The 25,659-nt window shown below is 43.8% G+C and overlaps 1 protein-coding gene across 2 annotated transcripts in view; it reads right to left on the reverse strand.

Annotated features, from left to right (window-relative positions):
* Positions 1-25,659, reverse strand: part of VPS13A (vacuolar protein sorting 13 homolog A) — a 1,844,906-nt gene that overhangs the window by 1,570,640 nt on the left and 248,607 nt on the right. For both annotated transcript variants that reach the window (XM_069230089.1, XM_069230094.1), the window contains exons 9-12: positions 23,697-23,777; positions 12,268-12,325; positions 9,174-9,301; positions 8,746-8,852 (exon numbers count right to left, since the gene is read on the reverse strand). In XM_069230089.1, coding sequence (XP_069086190.1) covers positions 8,746-8,852; positions 9,174-9,301; positions 12,268-12,325; positions 23,697-23,777 — 374 coding nt within the window. The remainder of the gene's footprint in view (positions 1-8,745; positions 8,853-9,173; positions 9,302-12,267; positions 12,326-23,696; positions 23,778-25,659) is intronic.

Here is a 25,659-nt window from a genome sequence, read left to right on the forward strand (position 1 = left end):
TATTTTATTCATTTGCTGACAGCTTAAAGCCTCTGTGCACTTTGCTCTAAATGCTTTTTATTAGGCTTCGTACTGTTATTTTCCAAATAGCCAGTTCTACGGTGTTGTTTTTTATTCATATCACACTGTTTTGCCTACTTCAGCACTGGAGTTCTTCATAACATATTCACTCTGTTCTTCAGTCAAGGATACAGTCTGGTACATTGCCGATAGACGTTTTAGTTTAGATTTGGCATTCCTGAGTAGGGACATTTTGTGATCACGATGACATGTTAGTTATAAAATCACTTCCTTGTCCCAATACATGCAAGAGGGAGATTCCGACCAGAGACCCACAGCTAGACGCTGACTGCCTCGTTGCAGATGCTGAACCAGATCACAGGCCTTTGCTCAGGTATGAGGGCTTATATCTCCCCGGTGATTCGGAAAGGCAAGCTAGAAGCTTAACATGCTGTGCTCTAAATAGAACAAGCAGAGGGAGAGTAGAAACTGTTAGGCACTATGATAGCTTTGTTCTTATGTTTTACTCTCCTGGTGACTATTTCAATCCTACTGTGTTGTATTGTTCTGGTTATTGCGGCTCACGCCTTATTATCTAAAATACAGTCGTTTTATTAAAACATTATATAAAACTTATACTGTCTTTGTCATTTGTATATGAGACCATATTGTAAATGAGAGAGTTGGTTTGGATCTGAGTGACCACGACTTCCCTGAGAAGTTCCAAAGATGTCATGCGCTCGGCTGCCTAATCATTTCTTCCCCGTGGGAGAAATGAGGCACTGCTAGTTAGCCGGAGCAAAAACCGGATTTAGGGTGACAGAGTTCCTTACACGTGGGTCGGACTCAATCCCCCACACCGTTATCGATCCTGCTGCCTAGAAATCCAGTAGTCTCATTTAGGATAATGAGAGCCCACGCGACACTAGCAGCGAGGAGGGGTACTGCTCAAGAAAAATCTCCGGATCCAGTCTGACGCTTTGGGAAATTCAAAGGTAAGGAATATCCAACTAGAAGTCTCTATGAGATATTAGTTTCTTTTTGCAACCTTTCCACACCAGAAGCATGGAAGCCCGCAGGATGCGGATGCACTGCTGTATAGTATTGTGTGTAGGAAAGTGCCCTTATTCTCATGGTAATCCCCCACTTTTTTCAGATGTTGATGCTAACTTGATTGAGGGTGTGCTGGGTTCCTGCTAACCAGGCCCCAGCACTTGTGTTCTTCCCCTAAACTGTGCAACTGCATCCACAATTGGCACACCCCTGGCACACAGCTAAGTCCCTTGTGAAAGGTACCAGTGGTACCCAGCGCCCTGTGGCCAGGGAGGGTCCCCTAAGAGCTGCAGCACATATTATGCCACTGTAAGGGGCCCCTCACTAAACACATGCACATTGTCATTGCAACTTGTGTGCGCTGGTGGGGAGAAAAAGGTAATGTCAACATAGCATCCCTCCCTGGTTGCCCTGCCCACAAACTACTGCCTGTGGCATATGTAATTCACCCCTCTAGCAGTCCTTCAGCTCTAAGGCAGGATGCACTATACCACAGGTGAGGGCATAGCAATATGCCCCTACAGTGTCTAAGTCCATTCGTAGACAATGTAAGTGCATTGTGGCCATAAGGAGTACATGGGCTGGGAATTTGTCATTACGAACTCTACAGCTCCATGGTGGCTTCACTGAAAGCAGCAAAGTTTGGTATCTAACTTGTCAGCACAATAAACCCACTCTGATGCTAGTGTTGGATTTATTGAAAAATGCACACAGAGGACATCTTAGAGATGCCCCCTGTATTACACCCAACCCTCTAGTATAAGGCTGACAGGTCTGTGCCAGCCTGCCACTAACAGACAAGTTTCTGACCCCATGGAGTAAGAGCCTTTGTGCTCTCTGGGGTCAGGAACAAAGGCTACTCTGGTTGGAGGTGCTTCACACCTCCCCACTGCAGGAACTGCAAACACTTGGTGATGAGCCTCAAAGGCTCCTGCCTTTTGATACACTGCCCCAGGGCACTCTAGCTAGTGCAGATGACTGCCTGCCTACCCAAGGACCAAGATCTCCAGAGGAGAGTGACCCTGTCCACAAAGAAACCCCCAAGAAGTACTGCAGAACCACCCAGGATCTGCAAATCCTGCCCACTCTGCATTCGAAGCCCAAGGACGGTGACCAGGTGGCACACCAGTCCAGAGAATGTCCCCAGGCAATTCCGACCTCAAGTCCACCCTGTGTTGACCCCTCCTGACCAACATGCCTGCAGCCTCAATCCAGAGGACCCCCTGACCGCGACCGGCGAAGATTTCCCAATGCCTAAAGGTACCCCTGCACCCAGAGCTCCGTGGCCGACGGGTCTAGCAACGTCCAGTGGGCTCTCTACTTACCTGCCAGCCGTTGGTCTTCTTTAGCCGACTCTGTGAACCAAATCTGCAGCATCTTTGTGTCTCTTTCACCCCTTCTTCCCCCCACACCCGGGATTCCTCCACTAAAAAGCATTGGCGCCCGACGCTGTGTTTGCACCCTGTACCATGCCACCCCCTTGCCACTGTGATACATTCTTGAAACTGCACTTACCTGCAACAAAGATCTTTTTGGTTCTAGAAATAAAGTAACAAAGTATATTTTTGATGCATAAAACGTTGGCCTGGAGCTAGTCATTGAGGTGTACCTCATTTCTTGCCTGTGTGTGTGTACAACAAATGCTTAGCACTACCCTCTGAAAAGCCTACCTGTTCGACCACACTACCACAAAAGAGAGCATTAGTTTTAACTTCTTTAGCCTCTGTAAAGTCTCTGGGGATCCAATGAACTCTGTGCACACTATACCTTACTTTGGTAGAGTATATACAGAGGTCCTACAGGGCTGTCTTAAGTATTTTTCAGGTTCTCTTCTTTCTTTGAATCATCACAATCACTGGGGCAGCAGCTTCCTTCTATGTCGATATCCACAATGCAAAGAACCCTTTGAATTCATCAACTCCTTCATCTTCACGGATGCCAAGTATCCTTTTGCTCTTAGCTTTAACAGAATTTTTCAGCTTCCAATCAACTGTATTGCTGTAAGGCTAAAACCCACGACAGCAATGTAAATCTGCACCTCCTTAAATCTGTAAGGCCCATGTAACGGCAGCTTTTCAAGCTGTGATAATGTATTCTGCACGAGAAACGGTTTGTTTCTTGCAGCTTTTACAAACTTTTGTTTAATATAGATGTGCTCATATATACTTTTCTATGGAGTAGTGTTACAGAGATTTGACTTCAAGTTGACAATGTCTGTTGGATGATCCCACATGGGTAAAGAATTCTGTCCTATCCTTTTCTTCTAATGTCCTGTTGTTGGGGTTAGAAATATTTGGAAGTTCACCTGGAGGGCAAGGGAGAAGGGACTCATACAAACAATGCCCCCCACAGGGGATTTTTCTAGTCCTCTTTATTTGGCTGCCTGAAGACTGCCAGAGTAATGGGTGTTTATCTGTGTTTGCCCAGAACCTTTGTGTCTCAATATGAAGGGAACCTCGAGATAATTAGCAGCTTCTCCACTCTTTTTCCCAAGCTCTCCCTCTGCATCCAAACCACTAATTTTCCATCACACCTCATGCCACACAGATAATAAGGACTTTACATACACAGGCCTTTGCAGTCATTTGAGGCTCACTTTCCAGCTCTGACAGTAACCTTAAAATGTATGCCTGCATCACAAATGTCACTCTTACCTTGTATCCGCATTTCACTCTAGTTCTCATGTCCAAGACTCTGAGGTGTCCTTTGGATCTTATCTCCAGTGACAGCTCCATGTGTTTGGCTGCTGCTCTGTCAGCATCTTGGCCATGCTTCATTGGCATTGTTTTAAGCATATGAAATAAAGCATGAGCCTTCTACTAAACACAGGCTTGTTGTAGCATATGTAGGAAAGCAGCACCTTGCTGAAAAAGTTACCCCTACTTTTTGCCTGGTGTCAGTATGTTTAAACTGCAGTAAACTGTGATCCTGCTAACCAGGACCCCACTGTCCGTGTTCTCTCCCCTAAATTTAGGTGGTGAGTAACTTTTACAACCCATGGGCATACTGGTGCACCCAAGTAAGTCCCTAGTATATGGTACTTAGATGCCCAGGGCATTGGCACACCAGGGGTCACCCATGGACTGCTGCATGTACTGTTCCACCCATGGGAGCCAATGCAAAGTGTGACTACAAGTCTGCCATTGCAGCCAGTGTGAAATGGTGCATGCACCTTACACCCCAGATATAAGGTTTGCCTTATATCATGGTGACTGCGCTCTGACCCTTTAAGTCATCCCTAAGGTAGGCCCATCAGCCCAAGGGCAGGGTGCATGGTTCGCAGTGTGAGGGCACCCATGCATGAGCAGAAGTGCCCCTACAAGCCCCAGACTCAAAGTTGTTTTAAGTGCGAAAAAGCCATTTTAAGGTATGTAGTGGACACTGGACAACACAAGATATCCAACGACATAATGGTTTCACCGAATCTAGGCATGTTTGGTATCAAACACGTTGGAATCATGCAACTACATCAATTCCACTGCTAGCTACATAATACCATGTACTCTGGTGGCTCATGTCTGCCTGACAGCCTTGCAATGTCTGCATGCCAGCCCGTGCTGCTGCTAACCCCAGACACTGTTCTGCTCTCCTGCTGCTGAGCCTAACTCCGGCAGGGGAAGGCAGAGCAAAGGATTTCCCGTATAGGAGAGGTTTGTCCCCTCTTAGAAATCAGTGTCACTGGGCTGGGGTGGGTGTGCCTCGGAGCACCACCACACTGCTTTGAAGAGCACATCTGGTGCCCTCTTTGCATAAACCGGTTTGCTCCAGTGCAGGAGCCCCCAACTTCTGCTCTGGCACTAAACCACACAAAGGACAGGGGAAAGACCACACCCTGTACAGCTCCTCCCCTAGGGAGGTGCATAGAGCTCTGCCAGGTGACCACCTGATTCTATCATCTTGGAAATAAGTTGATCAGAAGTCCCTGGGAGCATCTAACTGGCAAGTCCAGCTGGGTGATGTTTCGAAGTTCTGCAAGTCTTCTGAAACCTCCGTGGCTGTGCATCCTCCAGAGAAATCTCCCTGCGCTTAGGAAATCAAGAAGAAATCACTTGGAACAAATGAGTCACTCCCCTGCATCCACAGGCACCTCAACATCCGGTTTGTGGATCCTGCAGTCCCATGGACTCTTCTAGGCTCTACAACACAGGTGGTGGTTCTATGGCTCTCCGGAGGTGTGACCTGTCTTCTCTGCAGCCGAGAAGTGTGTGGTCCCCTACTGCTGCTGCTTGGCTGAAACACCTGTGCATCGGGTCTGTTCTTTGTTGCCAAGGCTTGTTGGCTCTCCAGTCCAAAGACCTCCTAAGCCCCGGCCTCCAGCACCCTCCAGCTCCAAGAACGGCCTAACACCTGCCACATGGGTATCCCTCTTTGCTGTGCTGCCGAGGCCTCTCTGCGCTGGCTTCCAGAGAGTCCTGCTAGGGGCTCCATTGAATCCTGCTGTCTCTCCTGCTTGCTGAGGGCTGGCCCTGACCTACCCGCTAAGGTTGGGTCACTGGGACCTTGCTGGTCCTCATAAATGCTGCAATCTCATTGCAACGCTTCCCTGCATTTGCCAAGGCTTGCTGGTGGTCCCAATGACAACTGACCCCTCTGCAATACGATGACTTGCGTGGATCAGCTCATAGACGACTCCAGGGGTCTTCCTGCATCGCCTGGAATCCACAGCTGCACTTCTTCGACCACCGTCCAACAGAAATGCATCTCCAAGAAGGGTGGGCATTGCCCTCCTGCGCCACCTGGGGACCGCTGGTTACAATAAGTAAAGACTATTTTTTTAACACTGTTGTGGTTCTTTTGTGCATGTGCATCTCTGACTGACAACTGAACAACTGCTTTACACTCTCCTGGATAAGCCTTAGCTGATCTCCACAGCTACCCCTCAGAGCTCGGGTTATCTAGAGCCACACCATACACTGAGTCAGCCTCCTACAGCATACACCTACTTATTTTATTTTAACAAACATGACCAGAACACAGAGTAATAAAGTTGTTTCACATGCATTCCGACTAAATGTTCATTATACGATGTGTGTACGCAGGCATCTGTTTGCAAATACAAGCTTGCTGAGGTAGATAAGGAAACTTTTGCTTTCCAAAAATGATACTTTTCAAATAATTTGCTGTGTGGATTCCAGAGATAAAGCAAAAAATAAAGCCACAATCACATTGCCATTGATTCGAGCTAAAATAAATTAGTAAACATATTTTGCCTCCACTGCCAAAACAAAATGTTAGGTGGATGGTATAAATAGGGAGCATAAATTAAACCATGCTGCCCATGCACCTCAATAAACTACAATGGTTAACAAAAAGCCAAGTATCACAATAAAAACATAAGACAGGTTTCCAAAACATTGCTATGGGCACAACAGCTCTCAAAAAGATCAAACCTTACATACCATCGAAAACATGGGATCTGATTAAGCCCCCAAATAACTGTGTTTGCTAAAAATACAAACAAGAAAATTATGGTGAGATCAAAGGTTTTTTAGATAGCCACCAGTTCCAAGATCCCCAAAACACATGGTGGCTAATCAACATGGAGAAAATAAGAAAAGACTGGCCCACAACCACTAAACAAGCATTTGCAATGCAATCGGTCCCGCATTTGCTTGAGTTAGAGCTATTGGCATTTTAAGTGCATAACTGGACTTTTTGCCATATAAATTGATCAACCCTGCCGCATAATTTAGTCCTGTCTGCCACGTAAATCCAGTGGCACTGCATATAACTAAAGCACTTCCATTTACCTTCTTCCTCTATCTGCAGCAAAAAATGAAAATATTGACAATATTGAAAACATGATATGTAAGAAACATGTTCATGTAACAATATAGTCAGCCCCCAGAGAGCATAACATAAAACAAAATGGCAGAAATTAATGCAGTGTACCCATACATATATAGCCCTAGAGGGCGTAGTGCCTTACACATTTTCAGGCCTAGCAGGTCTACTGCAATACTATTACAAACAAGGCCCTTAAAACACAAACTACTCCAGTCGTAAAACAAAAATTCCAGCAATGAGAGAGCTTAAAAAGACATTGAATGGTGGGAGAGGTTACTATTTTTGCCCCCCCCCCTCCAACCTACTGTGGGGACCCAGAATTGGCCTAGACAGAGAGTGTGTGTCTTGCTGAACGGTTTGGTTGTGGTCCCAATGTCGTAGGACCACCACAGGCCGAGTTATGGGCAAACATTTTTGAAAACAAAAGCTCCGCAAAGCATTATGGGACTAGTCTCCCAGTGCCGTGAATATTGTAGTATCGGCTCTCCCCCTGTGCCGGGAAAGCCACGTAGGGGATCTCTGTGTGCTTTTTCTTTGTTGAATGCTCAGGTTTTTGTTTTGTTTTCAACTTCTAAACTTTTTAAGTGGTATTCAAGTAAAACGCTCCTCAGATTGAAGTCGCATTGTATACAACTTCACGTAGTCATGTACAGCGCTCCTCGGATCGAGTTTGTGCTGTATGAACCTTTTAAAAGAAACTATTAAATAAATGAAAAAGAATCCCCCTCCAGCCTTTGTGCGCAGACATTACAAAGAAACAGCAGCATGCCCAAAGGAAGGAAGAGGAAGAAACAACATACGGCCATGCAGCACGAAGTGGTGAGGCAAAAGGAAAAAGTAGTGTGCCACACTAAGGTATATGGCTGATCATGCAATCATCCTTGTAACAAGGTCGGTCTGCAAGGAGGTAACAAAGCAGCTTCTAGGCGGGATAAACGTTAAGCATTTACCTAAGAAATCAAGGGAACTTGGAAAGGCAGGCCAAGGAACAAATTAAAGTGATTGGCATAAAATGGGCGTGTTGCAAGCCCCAAATGTGGATTACACCATGTTGAGAGACCGCGCTTGAGCACTGCCTAAGCTCGACCTAAAAAGACATAGGATGACCGAAAGAAGCTAGCATTTCAATACCCTAAGTTTTATATGCTACGGGAAGAAAAACTGAAAATGTACAGGTATGGAGTAAGTCATGGTCAATAAGAAAGTTAAATTATAAATTGAGCGATCAAAAGGGATTGGTCACAAAAGAGAAAATAATTAGTAATAGAAAGATGAACACTACTGCCAAGGTGTGCTGGAGTTACGGAAGGATCCTCTAACACTGATAGTGAGTAAAGTAAATTAACAGATGATACGGGAGCTTCAGATGATTTCAAGAATAATTCCGCAATACAGATAAGCACAATGGGTTGTTCCAATCCTTGAACAGCAGCAGCAATCGAATAAAATAAGCAGTGTCACTTGTTACCACAGGCTACAAGTAAATTTAACGGAGTTAGCTAAAGATAAAAAAAAGTATCTTCACTCTAACAAAAGTAGAGTGCATTAGTTCATTTTATAGCTGCCGGCAAGCATGTGGCATAAAAAGCATATCCTTGTCATAATGAATTCGTTTTAATATGGATAACCAGGTGGACTTTAACAACACATTCTATTTAATATATCTAAAACATATACAGTATGGATAACAAACATTTAACCTAGCCAGAGAGCAGTTTCAGAACAGTGTGATCACGCTAAATCCAACTCAGAGAGTATTGTGATGGAAATATAACAAACGTTACCTTAAGGGAGGCAACAGTGTACTCATGTCAAAGTTATGCAACAGGCCAGCAGTGTCCAATCAGTCACGTAAAACGTGAGTTACAAATGTAAAGTATGCTGTATGTCAAAGGTGCATCTTACCATATGCAGGCATTGTTGTGTAAGGGAACGTCAGGTCGGAACTTCCTGTAGGGCAGGTTTCGTGTCATCATGTCAATGGATTCCAAAAGTTCCATTACACTGAGGTACTGAAACCAAATAACGTAGTAATGCAGTTTATTTGTGCTGTTCCAAATGCCTTATGCAATGCATTATTTCGCTGAGTGGTGTTTAAACATTAAGTGAAAGTAATTTCAATTTTTAGCCCATACAAAGCTCCGGTTCCCATGTTTTCACTAGGACGTTTTCTACCAGAGAAAGTCTTATAAATAGAAACGTAAAAATGCTCCTCAGCTTTGTGATGCAAAAAGAAACCTAGACGTAGATGATTAAGGTTTCGATAGAGCAGCTCCCTTACAGTTAAGCTCAAGGCTGCCAAAAGATAACGTTTAATAAATTGAATCTCGTACCTGGGGTTTGTTTAATTCAATGGCTATATCCTGTAGATTTACATCGAAATCCATTTTTGGCGAAGAAAAGTCAAATTCAGCTCGAGGATTCATGCGCAGTTTAGCTTTAGCTGAAATTGGGCGGAATACTACGAACAAAAAAAAAACACAATTTTAAAAGTGAAGCATCGCTTTCCTTTAAAACCAAATATGCGTCTTTGTTAACTGGAGCAGCAAAGCAGGCAAAGAAACTCCCTCTTACCAGTCAAATTTCATATCTAGTGTATACAATCCTGATTAGGTTTCATAACAACAATACATTTCTTCTCAAAACAGGAAACGTTTTTGGAACAGTGGCACCATAACACTGGTTACTTCTTGTCTCCTATTTCTTTTTTGCCTTTCCTGTACCCCAATGCAACTAAAAGCTGACTGGCTGATTTTACTGATTAAAAAAATATACATATGTGAGCACATTTTCATGTTCACAAGCACAAATGACTCTATATCCTTTACAGCCTTGAATACAGATTCATGTTCTGTAGTTTGATAATACAAATACACACCTCACAAGTGATCTTCCACAGGAATATATGGCTAGCAGGACACTGCCATAGAGGCAAGGGAGCCAAACATTAAAAAACAGTGACTATAGCATTCTACTGTATGTGATGACATGATTCGGGCAGGCACCCTTAGCAGCAGTATGCTATGGGAAATAGAAGTAGCGAAATATTGTCTTCAAAGTGATTGAACCTGAAGCATTAGAGGAAAAAGCAGCTTACTCATCAGCAGTTAAAGTCCAGCACTATTAAGCACACACTCTTCGTTCCGTTATCAATTTCTAAGAATCGTGAAACTCAGACATAACATTCTTGTATAAAGTTATTTCAGAAACTTTGCTGAAAAATCTAGGGAGGTAACAGTAGGGTCTCTGGCCCATTTCAATCTCCACCGTAGCTCGTGTCACCTCGGAGCATCAAAACAGGTAACATAGGAATGCTGACAGAATGATGATAGCAAAATCATGTACAGACCTCAGGGTAACTTGTTTTTTCAGGCCCTTCTAATCAAGTATAGAATGGGCCTTTCAAGTAACATCAAAGCAGAATAGCTCATGTGAGAATCCCAGAAAGTCACAATAAATGCATGCATTAGCCAAATAGTCCCGTGTGCATCATGGCAAATGGAGTGTAAAATCTCAGCTACTCGTGCACCCGGTTTAGGCAATGTTTAATGTGTCACGAAATTACGCCATCGAAAGAGCAGTCCAAAAACATTTATTCGGGTTTGAAATATAAATCAGTTCTAACCAAAGTGATTTCAATTGTTACAACTTTGCTTCAGTGATAAATATGTACAGTTTGGAATATGGGTTCAGGAGGCTGGAGCAAAGGTTACTAAGAAAAGACTGTCTTCAAAATCACAAACCTAAATTAAAGTGTATTGGCAGGAGAATAAACCGGCGGCCTCCGGTTTTAAACGTTACCAAAAGACTCAACCTCTTTTCAGAAATATACAGTGATACAAACGTGTAAATTAGCCCAACAAGGAAGGACTGAGAAAGGATTATGCAAGGATCATTACAAATGTATATTTGGCAATCTACCCATATATCCATTATCCATTCCTCTCCCACTCACAAGGGAAACAGCCTAGCTCATTATAGCAAGTGGCATGGCGAAACTGAAAGATCTAACGTACTACATGAATACACAGACAGCCTTGTATTTAAAGACATAAGCTCTATCATGAAAAGCCTGGGTGAAAGAATGAGTTACTATTCCAAAGAGAACCGTCTAACAAGTCAAAGTGAAATATATTCTTAGTTCCAACCTGCAGTCTAAATTCTATCAAGAATCTTATTTTTCATCGCCACAACTGAAATCTGTAGAAAGTTGTAAAATAATAAACCTTATTGTGCGGTTGACTAAAAATCATATAACAAAATAAAATAAAAATATAAAATAGGTCAGTACTTGGGCTACATACAGAATCTAAAATGTCAATCACGGTCCCCTGACCTATCATAATACACCCAACAAAATTAAATTAATTAGTACACTTTTGGACAACTCATCCGTACATTTATCACAATTTCTAACCAGCAAAACACTTTCAACTTTTAGATAATAACGAGCTACTCCATAACAGCTACACATACCTGCATTATTCAGCACATATGGCAGCAGTCTTCAGGGTTCAAGAGCAAACAGAGGACAGAAACATGTATGAAGTAATCTCTCCTAACGATGACCACAAAAGCAGCCATTTCTTTGGCTGGTATACAATGTTTTCCTGAACTGACCAAATGGAAAGCATAGGCTGCACAAATGAACACATTTACTAGTGTTTGCTTCACCCATGCTGTCATAAAAATAATTAGCCAATAATTAGCTCTGCAAGTTTTAGCCTAGAAAAATCTCCAATGTCTTCCCTAAAAGAGTTTAACTTTAACTTTTTGGTTAACTTTAACTTTTAGGTTATCAGCGAGCAGGTCTTCAAGATGCCTTCCTAAACTCCTGGATTAAAAGTGCACTACCAAGGTGGTAAATTAAACATATGTGCTAAAGCTACAAAGATCAGACACTTGTAAAACTGATTGCGAGTGCAACTGATAGCAATGAAATTGTACTTCATATATACAGTTGATACTGCTCTTGTGTTTCTGTTGGCTTACGGAACAAACCTATACACAATACCTAAAAAACAGTCTCTGGATAGGAACTCCCCCAAGACTTGAGGCACAAAACCAGTGATCATCCACACTATCAAAATGCCTGTAATACCAAAGCTACCATTTTACCTGTGATTCGTAGCATGAAATGCCTGGTATGATGCTTGGTGACCACGAACGACCCACAAGTGTCCGATACAGAAACCATCCTTAAACGTTCACAACAGGACAGTTTCTAACTGCCCTCAACACAGAGCACAAGAAGGCAAAGTGCCACAGATTTTGACACAACGTTTTTTTGCCGTGACTGAATTCAGAAAAATTTAAGTATGAATGATTCTATGTTTAAAGCCCTAGGCACCGTCAGCACAAAATCAGGGATATATATACAACCATGGTGTAATTATGAAATTAGAAAAGCAGTATAATACAACTTACCAAAATCATAGTCATCTGGAATCATATTATTTGTGGCAACACCATACTTTAAAATATTCTGCAATAGAAAGCATAAAGATATAAAGCATATATTCATCTATTCATCATATAAACTTTTTACTAGTTACCGGTAAGTACGTCATTTCTGCCCCCTCACCAAAGTTGTTGCAGCACTGCTGCTCTGTTGTGCATTGGTAAAACTAACTTCATCAGCTGGAACAAGATGGATTGCAAATGAGGCAAAATAATCTAAGGTAAAGTAATGAGAGAGCTAGGGAAGAAGCAGCAGCAACTGGATGGTGTCAAGAAAAGCCCTTTTAGTCATCCAGAATGAACACAGAAGTACATCTCTTGCCCATGACAGCAAAGGCATTGTAAGAAATGGACAATAAGGTACGTTCAGACCTATGTCTTTGGTGAAAAACACACAAACACACTGTAGAGAGCCAAGAGGCAGACATTCCAACATTTTGGCAACTAAATCACCGCTGCTTTCTACATACCAAACCTGTAACATAGAAATCATACCCCACACTAAAAATACTGGGTGTCTGTTGCTACATTTAAAAGTAAGCAGAAGAAAGATCTTTAAAATATGCCTAAAATGAAAACAGAGAAACATTACAACCAACTGAATCAATGGATGCAAAGGCTGTAAATAAAGTCAGCCCAGAGCTTGGGGGTGGGAGGTGGGGGTGGACAGAGACAGGGACAGTGCTGCAGCCATGCATGCAGCACGATACATCAACCTGATCACCTCACACCAAAAGCTCGAGATCCTGCATATCCTACAAGCAATCAAAAAGAAAAAGAGGAGGAAGCAATTGATCAGAAAACCTTTAGTCGAGATTCACAAATCCAGAGCCACATTAAGTGTGTTTACAACAACTCGCCTTCTCATAAAGAAGTCAAACATTAAGATGCATCAGGGACGAATTCAGAAACACGTTTAATAGGAGATAAACTGAACAGTACATGAAGCGAGAAAAAGAGGAGTGTACAATTTACTCATCTATCCTTAATAAAAATATGTAAGAAATTTTGATATTTTAAACATTTCAAAAAGGGAAAACAGTGTTAAACTATCAACGGCTCACAATGAACTGTCACATGTGAAATCATAACTAAATTCCATCCCGTAACTTTTTGGAAGCAGTTCAATATAATCGCGCTACAGGAAAGCGGATATGAACACGACTTCCCTTTCAATGGGTACATCAAAAATCACACTCGTGCAAGTAAAACAGAAAAGGAAAGCCACACAACAGGTGGACTGCTGCTATATATTATTCCACAGTTATAACTAGAAATCATCTGAGCACTTTAATTAATAACTAGTCTCCACCTCACAATAAATCCCCATTGCTCATTATCACTATTTACATAAGCCCACCTGTCAGAAAAAAGAAAAAGTTTATAACTATTAATTTAAAATAAAATGAATACCCAGATGCAGTATTTGCACTGGGACATGCCACAACAGGTGCAACCCAAACATAAAAGAGACGGGCTAGGAGAGGCATTCCTCTCACTAAGCCAGTGACAGGAATTAGAGTGGTTAATACTAGGTTCTTGGCAGAACAACCAATAGGTCCCACTCATATCTTTGTGTTAATAAACGCAAGACTGGACTACTCTCTAGCAAGTTTATTATTATTTAAGGCCATCAGCGAGTTTAGAATAAAAAAACAAAATGAAAGGGAATATCTTCCCCACACTTTTCTTATAAAAAATTCAAAAGCACGTCTTGCCACAGGAAAAGCTTACTGGCGGGAACACACACACACCGAAAACTTCAAAAAGCTCAAGTGGAATGGCCAATTACCCGAGCAGATTCTTTCCTACTGCATTAGACAATTCCAAATGTCCAATTCCAACCACCTGTATAATTATTATATTAACCATCTAGCTCAATGGGAGAATTTTACAACGCAAATCATCATAAGTTTCAGCCACTTGCACACAACAAGGAGTAATGCTTGGTTACCTACACACTTGTAACAGCTGGTTCACCAAGTCAAACTGTAAAAGAGGTAGCTGAACGGCGAATTGAGAACATTCAACAAATAACGGATTAGCAAACTACAAAAGGAAAAAATTAAACAAAAAGACAAATGCTGGAAACTCTACTGAGCATCTATAAAGATTAAAGCAATACAATATTATTGGTCATTTATAAATAAATAAATTATAACATAGCTATCCTCGAGCAAATATGCAAACTTCATAGACTGTGGGGAACTGGGCAGGATCCACTCATAGATCCCCATCATGTCAGTACAGATCCAGTACACACAAAAAAACACGAATGTTATAAACCATAAAAGAGAGAAGATTAAATGGAGCACCTGGCCCAAAGGGCCCTCCTGTAGGCCTTCTTAAAACGAACTTAGAACTTTGGTCAAGTACTGACTCCATTATAAAGCCACTGATTACAAGTATAAGAGATCCCAGAGTGCTAGAGGGGAACTATACATTATCCTTTCATTAGAAAAGTACAGGGTCATATCCAACAAACTACAGATTGATTGCATTGCTTTACTTCGAAGCAAAGTATTTTGCAAGCCTGTTTTCCAAGACCATGAAATGAGAGCTACTCAAGTAATTTGATACCATTCGATCAAACTGGCTTCCATTCTGTAAATGAAACAACCACAAACATATTAGCTCTTTCATTGCTTATAAAAAAGATCAATTACCATATACTTTGCTACACACTGCTTAATTGATTAAAAAACAGTCTTGAATAAAGTCCCCCAAAGCACTTATGGTTCAAATTCAAATGACTGATAATACCATCTAGACTATTAAAAGCCTTTCAAATGTTTTATTCTGACACCTGGACCTGAGTAAAAGTGGCCATGATTCAAATAACAATAGGCTAAATAGAAGGATGCATCCGGGCAGGATGCATTGTGGCGCCCCTCCTCTTTTAGTTCAGTATATGTACACTTAATCTAAACAGTTTACTTTGCTACTCTAAAACTTTTAACAAAGTTTCTGAAGTGTTTTGAAAACTTCTTAAAGTTTTTTCTCTGTGCTTTCTAAAGTTCTAAAACGTTTTCTCTCACTATCCTTAAACCTTTTTTATCATGTCTACAGTAGAGGCTACTTTCAAGGTTGTTCAGGCAACTTATTAAAGTTTATAAGTCACTTATATGCCGAACCCTCACTTGGTGAAGGTTAGGTGCCAAGTTACTTAGTGTGTGGGCACCCTGGCACTAGCCAAGGTGGCCCCACATCGTTCATGGCTAATTCCCCGAACCTTGTGAGTGCGGGGACACCATTACACGCGTGCACTACACATAGGTCACTACCTATGTGTAGCGTCACAATGGTAACTCCGAACATGGCCATGTAACATGTCTAAGATCGTGGAATTGTCACCCCAATACCATTCTGGTATTGGGGTGACAATTCCATGATCCCCCCGGGTCTCTAGCACAGAACCCGGGTACTGCCAAACTGCCTTTCCGGGGTTTCTACTGCAGCTGCTGCCAACCCCTCAGACAACAGCTAGTTTTGATAGTACAAAAGACTGTGATCCTCCCTGTTTGTTGAGATAGAACAATGTTGCTTTTCATTTCCGTTTCCTAGAGCCAATTATAATAGCAGCTATTCAGTATGGCACACGCCGCTACACAGATGCTGCATCGATAGGACCAGTCTATCGCTAAGCCCCCACGTCCCATCAGCTGCTTTTTGGGATACAACATGTTGATACTTACTCTTTACCTTTGGCGGGCCTTCGCGCTTTTCTATACTAGTCTCAGTTACTGAAAGAGACTTGGTGCGGCCTCTCTATTAGTGCGGTTCTCCGTAAATTTCTTTGGGATGCGTCTCGCGTGCGCTTTTATTACTGTACAGTTTTTCAATATGCGGCTGCCTACTTACGATTATTGGCAGCTTTCCGCGCTTTCCCAAATCCGTCTCGACACTATAGCGGAGTTAATGCGTGGCTTTTCAGTTTGTTTGGTCCCTCGTAATACATGTTATTTTACTTGCGTACTCACTAGGACAACTACACCCTGCTTGGTTTTCCCTCTCTAGGAACATTATAGTTGAGCTAATCCGGCCTTTCTTTCACCCTTATGACTCTGGATTGTACTACATTATCATCAATAGTTACTTTTTTATCGTACATAGAGTGCTCTGAGCCATTCGTCGTTACCTCACTCATTTCCTTGTTTTCAGACGTATCATGGTCCTTGGAAGTTTTCTCGGCCAACTTCTTAGAGTCATTTGGAGCTCTGTCAGTGCATAACAAATAAGGATAGGCACCAACGTCCATTTTTACGCTTTTTTGCTTAACTTCAACCTACCATTCAATTATTCTACACATTAGAGGTATGCTTTACACATCTATTTCATCTTTTAACTTTCATATAGGACATCTGGTTTTTTCACCACTTCTTGACCTGTGCTTTTGGGCTTTGAGAGCACCAACAATCTGTGACCTGTTTTGCACCTCTCTACTTGGGACACATTATTACTGGCCGCTCCATGCAAACAGCACTATGCACTCCTTACATACACAGGGATGCAATTATATATGTGCTAGTAGTTTTTAGTTCACACACACATATTGGTGTGCTTACATTGTTTCTCACCTCACTTATTATTTATTAGGCTTTTGTGTTTGTACACACGTCACTACTTTATTATTAGACGCAACATCATTCGTTAGACAGCTGGAAACATTTGGCTGATATATGTAATATTATGTTTACAGCCTTGAGAAAGTCAGTATTGACGAAACACGTGTCGGCTGTTGATGTATGTCAACACAAGAACTGTTGTCGCTTGACGACATCTTTCTCAGCCATCTACTTGCTGGGGACATATTTGATTGAACGTTTATCAGACTTATCGCGGAGGATTAAAAGATACCATTTTGAACTTGCAATGTGCCGTGGTTTCTCTTGTATTATCTAATCATCTGTGGACTGTTCTGGGCTCACAGTTAACACACCCTGTGGCTGGGTGTATAACCGCCTGTGCACTCTCCTGAACATTTGGGACTTGATGATTAAATACTTTGGATCCAACCTTTAGCGTATATTTCGGAAGTGCGCACCACTTATACACAGCCACAGTCTGTTTCTTTTGTAAATATAATCCTAACTCTAGTGGCCTAGTTTCTTCCAAACCAAGATGGAGGAAGTTAAAAACTAATATCCACTTCAGCTCATCCACCTTAGGGGTGGGACTGGCATGAAGTGGGAGCACCTTTGAATCTGGCCTTCACCTTAGGGGGTCAGAAACGTGGCTAAGGTTCCTGAACTGGTCAGGACCAGGCTGTTAACACACTAGTAAAGGTGCCCTTTAAGTAGATGTACTCGTAAATCTAACACTGGCATCAGTGTGGGCTCACCAATACGAGATGTTTGACACCAAACATCCTTATCTTCTGTGAAGCCATCATGTAGCTGGGGAACTCGTAGATACAAGTGTCCAGCACATGCATTTAAAATGGTTTCCTGGTCACTTACTATGTCTGAGAAATGACAAAGACATAGCAGGGGCAAGTCTGCTTGTGCAGATATGCTCTCACATGTAATATAAGGTGCCCTGTCTTAGGGCTTTATGGCCTGCTAAAGGGGTGTCTTGTATTGCATGCCATGCTAGGGGACAGAGCACACAAACTATGTGCTGCGTCGTGTTTTCACTATGGTCTGTACCACAACGCACAACTACAATGGCAGCCTGTCATGTGCTTGGTGAGAGGTCCCTTAGGATGGCACAATTCGTGCTGCAGTCCTTGGGGACTTTCTTTAAAACCCCAGGCTCTAGGTACCAGGGGTATCATTTACTAGGAATTTACAGAAACGACTGTAGTTTTGGGGATAGAGATCTGATCTTGGGGATCTGGTTAGCAGGGACCCAGTGCACTTTTAGTCAAAATTACATTAGATACCAGGCAAAAAGTGGGTGCTAACCAAGCGAAAAATGGTGCTTTCCTACATGGCATCATCAGCACCAAATGAGAGGATGGAACTAACCTTTCCCATGAGAGTCTCCATCTTCTAAGTGGACCTGGAAAGGCCATCTGCATTGGCATCGTCAGTCCCATGTCTATGTTCCACTGAAAAGCCTATTCCGCATATGGAAATGGACCACTTTCACAGTTTGAGGTTTTCACCTTTCTTCTGCATTATCCATCTGGGAGGCCTGTGGTTAGTTTCAACAAGGGAGTTAAAACTAAACAAGTATGGCCTCGGCTTCTTCAGGGACAAAACCACAGTAAAGGCTTCCCTCTCAATGGCATTCCAAAGCTACTCTCTAGGGAGTAACCTCCTGCTAATGAAAGCAACAGGTTGGTCATGGCCATCTTCACTGATTTGGGACAAGAATGCTCCTATCCCATGTTCAGAGGCTTCTGTCTGTACTATGAACTGCTTGGTGTAATCTGGAGCTTTTAGAACAGGTGCTGAGCATTTTGCTTCTTTCAGAGAGTCAAAGGCCTTTTGACAGCTCACTGTCAAGTTTACTTTCTTGGGCATCTTTTTGGAGGTCAGTTCAGTGAGATGTATCACAATGGTGCTATATCCTTTCACATAGCTCCTGTAGTACCCGGTCAAGCCAAGGGATGTCCTGACTTGGGTCTGTCTGGGTTGTGGGAGCTGCCCAGTCCAGTACTGTTTGTTATAGTGGTTGATCTTGGGGAACCGGTTATACAAGGATACAACGTGGCAAAACACTTGCTTGCCTTGATAGTGAGGCCTGCACTTTTCAAATCCTCTATGACGTTGCCATGGTGGATAGGTGATCGTGCCAGGTAGAGTTAAAGACCGCAATATCAACAACATGTGCTGCACTACAGTCTTCTAACCCAGCAAGGACTTTATTCACCAACCTTTGGAAGGTGGCAGGGGCATTCTTCAATCCAAAGGGTAACAGTAATCTGATAATGCCCATCAGGAGTGAAGAATGCTGATTTCTCCCTTGCTCCAGGGGTCATACTTATCTGCCAGTACCCTTATGTGCTATCAAAAGTACTGAGATAGTTGGCTGCCTTAAACCTGTCAATTAGTTCATCAGTCCAAGGAATTGGATGTGCATCTGTTTTGGTCACAGCATTGAGGCCCCTATAGTCCACACAAAGCTTTATTTATTTATTTCCAGTATGGGAATGAGGTTTCGGGACTAAGACAACTGGGCAAGGTCAGGGGTTCTAAGAGTGCTCAATGACTTTCAATTCCAGCATCTTACAGTCTTCAGCTTTGATGCTCTCTTTGACATGATCAGACTGTCTGTAAATTGTATTTTTGACATGTAAGCCGTCCCCAGTGACCACATCATGTGTACACCAGGTAGTCTTATCAGGACTGATGTCGGTCAGTGAGAGTGTCGGAAAAGACCACTCCCTCAACTGAGCCATCTTTTGGGTTGCTGAAGAGGAAATCAGGGCGAGGTTCAGTCTCAGCTTCCGGTCTCTCATCAGTGACCATGAGCATGGTCATCTCAGCTCTGTCGTGATAGGGCACGATCTCAGCTCTGTCGTGATAGGGCTTAAGCCGATTGTCATGGAAAACCCTTTTGAGTTTCCTGCAAGAGCCAAAGTTCACAAAGAAGGTGACTTCCCAGCTTCTCTCTAGGATAGGGTAGGGTCCACTCTACCTGTCTTGGAGGGCCCTAAGAGCCACGGGCTCCAAATCCCACACCTTCTGCACTGGTTGGAACTCCACCACTGTAGCCTTTTTGTCATACCACAGCTTCTGGAACTCTGGCTGGCCTATTTTTAGATGCTTTTTCCATATACTCAGCCTTCTGGGGCAAAGGCCAAGTACAAAGTCTACAATATCTTATTTAGGTTCTCTGCGCGGTCTCTCCCATCCTTCCTTCCCAAGGCAAAGTGGCCCTCTCATAGGGTGACCAAACAGAAGTTCAATGGGGGAAAACTTACTCCCGTCTGTGGCACTTCCCTGTAAGTGAAAAAAAAAATCTGAGTTTTTCAAGGAGCCCACCAATCATCCCTTTCAATGCCTTGTTGAATCTCTCAACAAGGCTATTGGTTTCTGAGTAATATGGGGGTAGTGAACTTATAGGTCACACCACATTCAGCCCGCATGTGTTTCAGGTAGCCAGACATTAAGTTTGTACCTCTGTTGGACACCACCTCCTTTGGAAAGCCCACTCTGGTAAAGATACCAATGAGGGCCCAAACTACTGCAGAGGCAGTAGTACTCCTCAGGGGAATTGTTACAGGATACCTGGTTGCATCATCCACTACGAATCTGTTTCCTGATGCAACTGGAGGGTTAAGTGGGCTGACAATGTCAATCCCTACCATTTCAAAGGGAACCCCAACCACTGGAAGTGAAATTAAGAGGGGCTTCTGGTGACCACCTGTCTTGCCTATGCTTCATAGGTGGCACAGGAGTTCCAAAACTCCTTCACCTTCTGGGACATACCTGGCCAGTATAAGTGGTTCACCAACCTATGTTGTAGACTGGCCAAGATGCCTGGCTAGGGAAATATCATGGGCCAAAGTGAGGGGAAACACTCTAAACTGCTAAGGCACTACCACTCTCCTAGTGGCACAAGGTTTGGGGTCTCTGACTTCAGTTAAAGGAGTCCCTCCTCCCTGTAGGTCCTGTGGGAGCCACTGATGTCTCCCCTTCTCCTGATCAGCAGCTTGGTGTGGAATCCTCAGACTAGGAAGGTTTAGACGCTGTCTCCCTGATCCACGAGGACAGTAGAGCCAATGTTGCCAGCCACGCAGAGGCTGGGCAGCAAGGAAGGCACAGTGGCTGATGGGAAACAGACGTTTCTTCAGTAACCACAAAAGAGGCAAAAAGCAGACTGAGGTGGATGAGGAACTGTTGTGAGGCCCAAGGACCTGGTGGTACCAAGAGAATCCTTGAAGAGCTCGATAACAGTCTGCTTTCTCTCTGAACAGACAGGTGCCATTAAGGGCCATGTCCATAAGATTAGCTTGGGTATCCCCTGATCAGCCGGACGTCCTCAATCAGACGTGGCGCAGCAAGGCCATTGTCTAAGAAACTGCTCTGCTCAGTGAGTCGGTGGTGTCCATTCCACATCTGATTGTGAACTTTGCTGCATCTCTCCCATCAGTAGTTGCTTGGTAAAGTACAGCCCGGCCTCCTCCGGGTCCTGTGGCAGCACGTGCACAACCGCATACCACAGCATGTAGGAATAACAACCCAAAAGGCATGCAGTGTTCACGGAACGCAATGCCAGGCTGGCCAAAGAAAACAACTTCTTCCCAAGCAAGTTTAGCCTCTTGGATTCCCTATCCCGGGGTGCGGAAGTGAATGCAAACTGGGAGGTGGAGTTTTGGATAACCAAGCTCTCAAGGGTGGGGTGCTGCATCAGGAAACCTGGGTCACCCGGTGCCGGGCAATGGCAGCAGGCAATTGTTCTGTTCACAGGAACCCCTGTGCTAGGTTTGGACCATGTACCTAGTAGGACATCCATAAGGGCTTCATTAAAGAGAAGCAGGGTTTCAGAGGACGAAGCCCCAGGCTAAAGCACCTCTGTCAAGAAGTTAGTCCTGACTGCTACCGAAGGCAGCTCAAGGTCCAGGACCCAAGTTGCTCTCCACACCACAATAAAAAATGAAGCTTGCTCCTCCATAGCCACTGTGGGGGGAGAGAGCATGCTAGTATCTGGTGAGGTTTCCAGTCCACTGGCATCACCCAGGTCCATACACCAATCCATGAGGTTATGAAGCTCGTATTCTAAAGGTTCCTGTGACCCCTCCCGTTCCTCACCGTAACCCAGTCCAAAGGAATAAGGCTCAGGATCCGACATAGAGGGCAATCCGTCTCCGTGTCTGAGTCAGCAATGAGGATTGAGGCGACGGTACAAAAGGGCATGGGCAGAGCCGGGGGAAGGTCGAGGTGGTACAACCTGTGTCGGTCCGGATCCAGCAAGGGATCCATGGGTGCCCCTCGGAGCTGAAGCCACTGGCACGGAACCCAAAGGGACCCCCTTCTGACTCCGCGGGGCCCAAAGGCACGCCAGAGGACTCTGACTACCCAAAAATGAGGCTCTTGGCCTCACAAACTCCATGAGTTAAGCAGGGGTCACTCCGGCTCCCAAAACTCTGCCCAGACAGAGGATCCGCAGAGATTGGCCTAGATCGATGACACGTTTGCTCCCTCATCTCATGAGCCGACAGACGAGGTAGAGTCAAAAAACAATTTGCCTTCTTCGACTTCGACATATGCCTAGACTTACCAGATCATCCAGAGAACTTGGAGTGGAATGATGAAGAAGGTTTGCTGAGACCGAGATCGGGACTTAGGTAGAGTCGAGCAGAGGGCTGCCATAAGCTTTCAGATTCATGGCCCGGCACTTAGAACACAACTTCGGGTCATGGTCGCGCACCACACACCAAAGGCACGTGAGGTGCATATCAGTCACGGGCATTGCCCCATGACAAGATCCCTGGGGCTTAAACCCGGTCTTACGAGAAGATATCCCTTGACACATCAGGAGTAGAAAAACTCAAAAACGTTTTGACAAAATTTGAAAAAAGACCAGTCAAAAAATGACCGAAGGTTAGCTTTTTCTTCAGATCAGCGCTGGCTGGTGCGGAAAGAAAAGAACTGACGACAACCTGCAGGGGTTGTGCCTTTATTGGACCTGCAATGCCCTATGCGGCATGGAAGTCGCAGACAATGGACGCAGAGCAGATCAACGCCACCTAATGGCACACAAGTGTACTGCTCGAAGATGCATTCTGACTCCTAGGGAAATTATAAGGTAAGGAATCTGCAACTAGATGTCTCTGTCAGATGTCTTTTGCAAAACAAATTCTATGAAAGCTTTGCCACGAGCTGGAATTAACATTAAAAAAGAGACCTGCCCAAGCAGGCAGTGGGAGGGATACAGGGGGGTTGAGGCATTAGCAATCAAGTGGATAAGTGAAGAAATCAGAATTCAGCTTAGGGTTAGAGATTGCTGCTGTTTACGAGTATGAAGTAAGTTTAGGATGGATTACATCTAAGGTGCACCACAGACAGCTAGGAGTGGGTACAAATTAGGAAATGTTTAAAGAGTTTACATAAGATGCAAATGACACTGAAGGTACAACTGAGCATTAGCACTGTATTGATCAACGGTGATTAAGTCCTCAGTGTCATACATGACCAAAATCATCTGGGGAAACACCAAAGCTAAAGTTTCTTCTATTATTTTTTCCTTGTATCCTTTTGATTGTGCTGCTTATTTCAGGTTTTAAAGCAGGAATTTACTGCTGCATTTTGTGTTCTTAACTATTTATCGCTATTGCAAACTAACAGTATTGCCTTTATTATCAGAAATATAGACATGGTCTAGTTATGGTTCTGTATTTTAGGTTGGTGATATGCTCACGCAATTCACAATGAACAAACTTGGACAGGGTGTACTGGGATAAAAACTACCACAAGTATATGCACTCTTGTCTCTTGACTTACCAAAGCTTCACTGTAACTTTTGTAGTAGAACATCTCCGACTTCACATTCCAGTAAGCAAATAGGTTGTCGAGTCGCACAAGCTAAAATTAAACAAAATGAATCAAAAAAACATTTAATGGACCCACATTCTAATCTGTGAAGTCATGACAAGAAAATATACTAAAAAAGGTTCACCTTCCACTAATTTATACTAGAAAGGTATGCCCACTGCAAAGAAGTCATCCTGACTCGCTAAAACCACCTACATTTTTTGACGTTGTGCTATCTGATTGTTTAATCTCTTCTGTAAGTCCCACTGAGTAGCACTCAATCTACATTGTTAACTGGTTTTGAGTGATAAATACCAGAGGCCACCTTCTAAAATAAAGCCAGCTGGTGAGCAGCTAGGATAAGCGGCTCCCAGCTGGTAACATGTGAATATATCTGCACAGGCACGAATGAGGAGAGGTGGCTAAGAAAACAGGATTACTGTGTGACCCAGTCTGTATGAGCACATAGGTAGCCCATCATAGACAAGACCATGAATAAAGACCTTGGAGACCTTATCAGTAAACTGGACATGGGTGGCAAGCCCTGCAACCAATGAAGTCGGACATACTTGAGTGAGCTCTCGAATGCTGAAGCATAGTAGCCACATAATCCTGCCCATCAATGCTAGTGGTGACCAGAGTTAGCCATTCGAATGCAACAATAACCCTTTCATCATCTAGGCAAAAGATTATAGCCCAAACATTGGGACAGATTGAAGTGAACAACATGGTTGAGGAGGAGGTTATGCAGTATCAAGTTGGTGGTACAAGAGGACTTTGCTGACTGATGTGGTGCAGTCCAGGCAATGGAGTGACTGTGGAGGTGTCAAGTGACAAAAGTGGTGGAGGCACCCAGCCAGCACGTCTGCCTCAGTGCAGGGTCAGAACCCAGAGGCCTCACTCCTGGTGGCAGAGGACAGATCTATAACAGCATGGTCCCTGCAAGCCATCTGAGCCTGGAAAGAGGTAGGATCACAGGAAAGAACAGCAGGCTTAACTGGCAATAGGGAGGATGCCCATGGTAACATCGCTGATGCAGGTGAGGGGAGCCTGGAGGGCTGCGACATACAGGAAAGTATGGGTTTGTCTGAGACTAATATTAGCGGCAGAGTCCGCCCACCACCTCTTGCCCTATGGTCTTTGCAACCCCTGATTCAACAGTGACTCAGTACCACTGTCCCTAGATAATGTGACAACTCTAACAAAGTGACAGAAAACCAAGACTATTACCTGCATCAGCTGGTGGGGCCAATAAGGGAGGATACGGGTAATGGCCTGGAGGTTATATGAGGTGTGTTATGGTATATTGATTTGTATAGAGCACTAATCACCTGAGAGGGTGTCCTAGCACTTTGGTAGGTATGTCTGTTTGTGATCCCCAATGTGCTTGTACGAAGTGCCAGTTCTTCAGCTTCTTGCAGAATTTAAGAAGTGAGGAGGAGGCTCTGATGTGCTGAGGGAGACTGTTGTATGTCTTGGCTGCGATGTAACAGAATGAGCGACCTCCTGTTTTGCTTTTGTGAATGAGGGGAATGAGTGCAAGTGAGAGTGAGGCAGAGCATAGGTGTCTGGTGGGTTGGTGAAAGTGTATGCGGCTGTTCAGATATTCTGGTCCTGTGATCTCTAGCACTTTGTATGTGTGCAAGAGAGGTTTCAATTGGCTGCGTTTGTGATGTGGGTGCAGCATGGAAGGTCGAGTAGGAGCCTTGTAGCGGTGTTCTGGATGGTATAGACTCTCTGTAGGAGTTTGGAGATTCCAGTTTAGAGAGTGTAGTCCAGCTTGCTAGCAATAAGTGCCTGTGTGGAGGCCTGTCTGGTGTTGTGAGGCAAGCATTTGAAGATTTTTCGCAGAATGCGTATGATATAGATGCAGGACATGTACACTGTGGTAACTTGAGCAGTCATGTTGAGCTTGTTGTCTAGGATGATCCCT

The sequence above is a fragment of the Pleurodeles waltl genome, chromosome 1_1 (assembly GCF_031143425.1).
Source record: "Pleurodeles waltl isolate 20211129_DDA chromosome 1_1, aPleWal1.hap1.20221129, whole genome shotgun sequence".
NCBI classification, from domain to species: Eukaryota; Metazoa; Chordata; class Amphibia; order Caudata; family Salamandridae; genus Pleurodeles; species Pleurodeles waltl.